General features: G+C 38.5%; 1 protein-coding gene across 1 annotated transcript in view; it reads left to right on the top strand.

Annotated features, from left to right (window-relative positions):
• Positions 1-2,431: 2,431 nt before the first annotated feature.
• Positions 2,432-7,075, top strand: part of OTOG (otogelin) — a gene marked incomplete at its 5' end in the record, with an annotated part of 73,459 nt that continues 68,815 nt past the window's right edge. Inside the window, 7 exons of the mRNA XM_009876820.1 lie at positions 2,432-2,524; positions 2,745-2,899; positions 3,281-3,399; positions 3,778-3,983; positions 5,010-5,140; positions 5,961-6,067; positions 6,614-6,723. Coding sequence (XP_009875122.1) covers positions 2,432-2,524; positions 2,745-2,899; positions 3,281-3,399; positions 3,778-3,983; positions 5,010-5,140; positions 5,961-6,067; positions 6,614-6,723 — 921 coding nt within the window. The remainder of the gene's footprint in view (positions 2,525-2,744; positions 2,900-3,280; positions 3,400-3,777; positions 3,984-5,009; positions 5,141-5,960; positions 6,068-6,613; positions 6,724-7,075) is intronic.

Here is a 7,075-nt window from a genome sequence, read left to right as displayed (position 1 = left end):
TTTGTTTGGTACCTTTTTGCTGATGTAATCCATGGATGCTGTTTGAGTGTGCAGTCCATGGGTTAGCAGGATGAGGTACTTTTAGCCAGTGGTGGCTATCTGCTTCAGGAATTTGCATCTTGGTCTTCTGGATTTATCTGCTTTCAGCAGTGGATGGGCTGAAATCTCCTTGCTCAAGGGTGAGGATCCTCTTCTGTAGAGCCTATGCCATGCTTGACTTGTACAAAGGAGAAACGCAAGGCAGAGTAATTCAGAATAATTTTAGTTAGTGATGTGAAACCTCTATTTCCTCGTTGGGCAGCCTGATTGGTTGCACTGAATGTGGGATCTATCTAATAATGGATACCATTTACACTCCCCAGCTTTACAGCACAAAGCATAAGGCTGATGTGTAAAAGTAACTCTTAGAAGTCGTGTTTAGGGTCGTGTCATCTCAAAAAGATATTTCTTAAGTATATACTGTTTTCAGCAGCTTTTGAGAAGTGTGTCACTGAATGTGGGGGAATAATAGAAGGATTCAGAGGAGCATGATATTACTCAGATACCCTTATTCACTTCATGCCAAAGGGCTTGCTAGATTACAGTCTCACTTTTTGAAAATATAATGGTAATTGGTGAGTGATCTCCCTGTCCTTATCTTGACCTGGCGAGCTTTTTGTGATGTTTCGTCTCTGCTGTCCAATGAGGAAGGGAGTGATAGAGTGGCTTTGGTGGGCAACTCATGTCCAGCCAGAGTCAACTCATCACGTTTTCTTAGAATCATACATGCGCAGACAGAAAAGAACTTGTTAAAGAGGAAAAATGCTCATCATTGAGTTACTGACTTCCAATTCAGATTTGACTAACCCCTTCTTTCAGAAAGGGAGCAAGGGACCAGTGATGGCAAGGGTCTGCCCATCAGCTGACAGTGTGCATGAACTGAATACATGTGGCTTGACTTGGGATACCTGAGCCATGCTTAAGGGGAATCATTCAACCTGAAACATCACAAGGGGACTAACTTCCTCTGCAGCCAAGAGGAACATGACTTGTGGTCTAATTGCGGATTATTGTAACTTGACCGGTGGTAGGACATAATCTTGTAGAAACAAAGAACAGAGACCTGAGCTCTGATTACACAGGTCTTGCAGCACTCAAGATGAGATCAATGGGTGCCTCTCTTGACAAGAGTAAGAAGGCTTTTGCCTTAGTGACAAGATTAGTCACTGTGAGTATGTAAATGAAATGACTCAGAATAAGTAGGGGCCTTTCTAGATGGTGCTTGTGTTAGTTTTTAAATTGGACTCATGCTGGTCAGGCAGGCAAAGATATTTGGGCTGGCTAGGCAAAGGAGTGTTTTCTTCACTTTGTCTACTTGTCTTGTTCTTTTCATCGTGACCTCTTTTTTTGTTGTAGTTCCTTTTTTTCTTTGAGGTGATGTTGTTGAAAGCAAAAAATAAAAATTAGTTGCTCAGATGAAAAAGTCTTCATGTAAATAATTAGTATTTATAATGGTTTTGCAAGTGGCAGTGGCCATATAAGCACCAATAAACTGTACAGCCAAATTATGGCAGCACTCGGTAAACAAGGGTTCTGTAAACTTGTAACTGAAGATAATAGTTTATACAGTCACATAACCTGAAGTAGATGAGCATGTAGGCTCTTTTATTTTTAATTCAAGTTTCTTCAAGTCTTTGTCATTCCAGCATTGTAGTCAGTTGTGGGCACAGAGCTTATTTTAATCACGAAGTCTAGATTTAGTAGCAAGAAGACTGTGAAAACTTTTGTCAGATTTTGGTGGTGATTTCCCTAGGGAAAATAAAAAGTAAAAAAACCTGACACTTCCCTCCCCAAAACCTAAACCTGTCCCTGCAAGTTAGGGAGCTTGCTTTCTCTACCGTAGGTTCACTACATTAAAGTATTAAAATTTTTCTTTTCCTTAAAGTTTGTCTCTAATAAAATTAGAAACAAGAGCAATGGTCTGCATCTTTGTAGAAAGTGTTTGCAGTTGGTATACTGAAGTGTAAGAGGAGCAGTGGGCAGCTGAAAGGTTTGCAGCTGGGATCTCTGCATTTGTATTTCTAGGGTTGTATGCTCCTGTCCTGATAGAGCTTACCCATACAGTGTTGTTTGTGGCAATCTTTAAGGATATAGGCACTGTGCTTTTCATTGCTTAGGGGATTAAAACCATATCAGACTAACAGATATTACAGCTGTTTTGATTTGGCTTCTCTAATTGTGGAGTAGATCTACTTCATCTGGTTGTATGTCTTGAGGCGAAGCTTTTGCCGTGTGTTTTCTGTGTGTGGAGGCCTGTGGCATTCTTCTGGCTGTTTTGATGTTAAGCCAGTATTTCCTGTCATTCATGGAGTTACATTTGGTGATGGAATTGGTTCTTGAGAATGGAAATTACTGTAACTTATTTTTAACATGCCTTGTTTTTTACCTTCAGATTTGTTTACATGTTTTAATGGAGGCGAGTGTGTCTACAGAGAGCTGTGCGACTGCAGTCGATTTAATGCAACTGGGCCAAGATGTCAGACAGGTATGAAAAGAGAGAAAACTTAACTGTGTTTCTGCGGTTGTACTCTGGATTCCCACAGTTACAAGAATGACTACTTGCTGCCTGAGGGTTCCTTCGTGCCCCAGCATTTTTCCCTCTCTTTTTGGTGGTGGTACTTCATAGCGTGCCACATACATACATCCCAACTATAGGCTGAATCCAAAAATGAGTGATGCTTCTCAAGTTGCTCTCCTTTTGTTAGTGTATAATACAGGTGCTGAAAGAGATCATATATGCAGAACATGGGGTCAATATAATTTTGAAACTTTCGATGGACTGTATTACTATTTTTCTGGGAAATCCACATATGCGCTTGTGAGACATGCTGAATTAGATGAACAGAGTTTTTCCATACAGGTAGGGGACTGCACTTCTGCATTCCTTGTAGCTTGTTGTTGAGCTTGCTAATAATGCATTCATATTTAGAGATAAAAAATAACTTGATGATAGTACGGGGTTCTAAAGTGTAATCAAGATGTAATTCTAATGTGGTGTGGGCTACTAGTTACTATAGCACAAAACGTAAAGAATGAAAGAGATATGTGTGCTTTCAAAACCTGCTGCTGTGAAAAGCTACTCTAAAAGGAGTGCTGATTTTACTCAGGTTTTTGGAGAAGAGCGAGACCAAACTACTTGTTCACATGCCGAGGGTGGGATTGAGGATGTTAGTTGTGTAACATGGATTATGAAGAGTTGGATTAAAATCATGACTTTGATGCTAGTAATTCTGTTTGTCAGGTGAATAATGATCCTGAGTGCCATTCTTCTCCTTACTCCTGCAAAAGATCCATTAGTTTATTCTTTTCTGGAGATGAACAGATAAAGATGAGCAGTGAAGTCACCTACAAAGGATTTGGGTAATTGCACTCAAGTTTCTGATGCTGTAGTTACACTGGAACTAATCTTTTGATGCTGATTTGATAAGAGATGCAAACTAGATTACTTGTTTGTGGGTAACTTAAAAAAAACCCATCCAGGCTGCAGCTGTAATAATTACTCTCCATCGACAGCCTAGTGTCCAAGGAAGGTGATGTCTAAAGGAGTGGTACATAGTGCATAACCATTGACATAAGTCCTTTGATTTTTGCTCTTATTTGCAAGTTCATCTTTTTTTCAGTGGGAATTACTCAATATTTGTATCATGAGTTTTCAGAAGTATAAGTATAAATCAGCAAGTAATTTATTTTTAGTAGTGATACTTCTGCATGTAAAGTTGTTTTTGATTTCTTTCTCAGAGTACAGTTGCCTTATATTATTGGGAGCTTACACATCCAGAAGCTGGCTGGGTACTTCCTAGTCAGGCACCAGTACGCCTTTACTCTGGCTTGGGATGGTGCATCTGCAGCGTATATCAAAATGGCACCACAGTACCTGGGGAAAACACATGGACTGTGTGGAAACAATAATGCTATCCTGCAGGATGATCTTGAAACGAGTTATGGTCAGTATTTAAAATGCTTCCTCCATTTTTTTTTTTTTTTTCCCCCGGTGAACTACATGTTACTTTGCTTAGTTAGGTGATAAAAAGTTCTGGAAGTCATTGCTTTGGGCTGTTTAACTCTTTGCTGCTCCTCTTTGAGGTATTTCTGTGGAGTACTACTTACAAGCTTAGTGCAGAGTATGTGGCAGGTTTCCTTTAAGTGTGCCACTCAGTTGCAGGAAGCTCTTATCAGTGCAGGGCTGATGCTCTTACTCGAGTTGAATAGTTCACTTACTAAATGTAAATGCATAAAATAATACCAGGATGAATAGTTCATTGTCCTCTTTACCTTCAGAGACTTTGCCCTACCCTCTCACCTTTCTCTGGATGTCTCAGCCACATAAAGCTGTGATTGTAACACAGGTCGATGCATTCCATACTAGCTTTATCCAGTTAGCTTGGGGAGCAGTGGTAACGAAGGTATGGCAAGATATGATTCCATGGGAAATTCTAGTAGTAATCAATGCCACCGTTTGTCTATGAATGCTTTTCTTATGTAGTTCAAAACTAGTGTGGACATTTCTACTTATGCAAAAAAGTCACACCTTTAACGATAATTTACACCATCATTTTGTTACCCCTGCGATGACTTGGAATGCCACGTCTTTCTGGATTTTTAGACTGAGAACTTCATAGAAAGTTCTCAGCATAGACTTAAGTATATACAGTTTATTACAGCTTTTCTTTCTTTTCTTCCTTTCAAAGGACTGTAACAGGCACAGTCCTGCTCCCTAAAGCCCTTCCTTGCAAAATTGCATGAGTAAGCTTCTTTCTGTCAATCTAAAGCTTTTCTACTGTATTTAAAGAGTATTTTTGTTGCTTAAAAGAGGGACCAGATTGTCTTCTGACTAACATTTAGTTGTAGGAAGGGTTTGACATGCTCTGAATAATGTGGTGTTTTGATTATTGAGATGTTTCCCTGGGAAAGCCTGTAGAAAAGTTTTTCTTCCAGGTCAATGTGTGACTGTGTCTGTCTGTCTTGTTTAGGAAAACTGACAGATGATGTAGCAGAATTTGTAGAGAGTTGGCAGGAAAATCCTCCACAAGGAACACCCAATTGGGATAAATCTCTTCTCAATGAACCACCTTGTCTGACACAAAGCCATGAATCTCTGCAGGTTTGGATCAACACAAAAGGATTATCAAAATAGTTGATGATTCTAATTAGAGTGAGAATTTGACTTAATACTTTGAAGGAGACTGGAAATATCCTCTTCTTTTTGGACAAATGGTTTAAAATGCTCACTGCGTCTTCTCTTGTCCTCTCCTTTCCCCCCACCTTTTGTTTTGTAGAAGTTCATAATTTAATTCTTTATTTTAAATTTTCTTTTAAATGTTATATTGTTTGCATAGCAGCCAACAGAGTTTTTTGAATCTGGGGTAAAAGGGTGAAAAGTTGTAAAGCAGGGGTGTGTTCTAGAGTTGGTTCCTGTTCCTTCCCTTGGGAAGGATAGAAAAAAGCAGGCGAGCAAAAACAGTGAGAGCACAGTTAATTGGCCAGCGTTAAAGAAATGAATTATTGTTACTTTGGTTTGTCACATTGAAGTAGTTTTTCCTTTTAAGTAATATTTTAAAGATACCACCCTGAAATGAAGCACTTTGAAACTAAAGCTGTGCCAGACATGTCTTATTTCTGTTGCCTTTTACTGTGTGATTTAACTAAAATGAAGGCTATTTCTCAGTTTAGCTGCAGCATGATCTGTGCCTTTCTTGGGGTAGGCCTGTGTTGTATCACCACTGGTATGACCTTGGTTCAATGTTATGAGTCCTCTGGCCTGGAGAACAGTATGTTGCTAGTGACTGCTTCTAGCTGATGAGAGTAAAGTGATTCTTAGTCACAGACTGAGATGTCTGTTCTAATTTTCCATAGTAATCTATTCTGTTTAGGTTTATTTCTAAAAAAGCTTATCTTCACAACTGCCATCTCATTCATTTCAGAGGGCATACTCTCTGTGTAATATCCTGTTATATCCGCCGTTTGAACAATGTCATGAGTATGTGAGTCCTCTTCCTTTTATGGCGAGCTGCACCAATGATCTTTGCATGTAAGTAGGTGCTTCTGGATAATTCTAAAGCTGCTATTAAAAAAAGTCCTGTCATGACATTGAATTTTAAATGTTAACAGAACTAATGGATGTATTTTTTTACGTATCCAGTTTTCTCTAACATTCTTTTATTATTTTACTTTTCTCACTTGTTCTAATTTTACTGCCAGAAATTTCTGTGGAGTGATTCCTGTTTTTTTTTTTTTGGTATAAAGAGGACCAAAATCAGACCCAGATATTTTTGTAATTTGTTAGTGTACCTGAATCTGAATATGTACCTGTTTTGATTCTGAATGTGAATGTAAAGTTAGTATTTTTAGCTTTTAATGAAAAGTAATAATGAATAGATGAGTTTAGCATCCACAAGCCATATGTTAATCCAATGAAGAGAGGAATTTGATTGCTATTTGAATTTATGCCATCATTTTACAACCTGTATGCTGCTTAATCCAAGCAGTTTTGACTACTTAAATTAACAGGAAGGGCAGCAGAAGATAATCTTTGCTTGTAGGTAAAATATGATGTGTCAATTCTTCTTTGTGTAAGGTCAGCAGTTGATAATGCAACTTGGTGTCGAGCGTTAACTGAATATGCCAGAGCATGTGCCCAGGCGGGAAAGCCACTTCATGGATGGCGAAGGCACTTTCAGCAGTGTGGTACGCAGAGCTTTTGTACTTGCAAATACTGCTTAGTAGTTGTATTTTGAGAAGAGCACTCTTCTTACTTTGTCCTTCCTCCTGTTTTGAGTTCACACGGTTCTCAATGAAAGTATAAGTACGGACTCATGTCAAGGCTATATAAATGTGATGGAATTGATTTTTTTGTATGTGTAATTTACACTGAATATATTTAAAGCACTAAGTGTATTAGAATGTGTTTTAAAAGTCTACATAGGAAAACATCAGAGATTCTTTAATTGCTTTTATTCTCGTGCAGCTGCTCTTTCAGATATTGTCAAAATCTTCATGGCTTTCTGATATATAAAACAGGTCATGAATATTTAGGTCA

Source organism: Apaloderma vittatum, unplaced genomic scaffold (assembly GCF_000703405.1).
Source record: "Apaloderma vittatum isolate BGI_N311 unplaced genomic scaffold, ASM70340v1 scaffold16809, whole genome shotgun sequence".
In the NCBI taxonomy this organism is placed as follows: domain Eukaryota; kingdom Metazoa; phylum Chordata; class Aves; order Trogoniformes; family Trogonidae; genus Apaloderma; species Apaloderma vittatum.
Note: the sequence above shows the minus strand (reverse complement) of the source record. Positions and strands in the feature narration are given on the sequence as shown.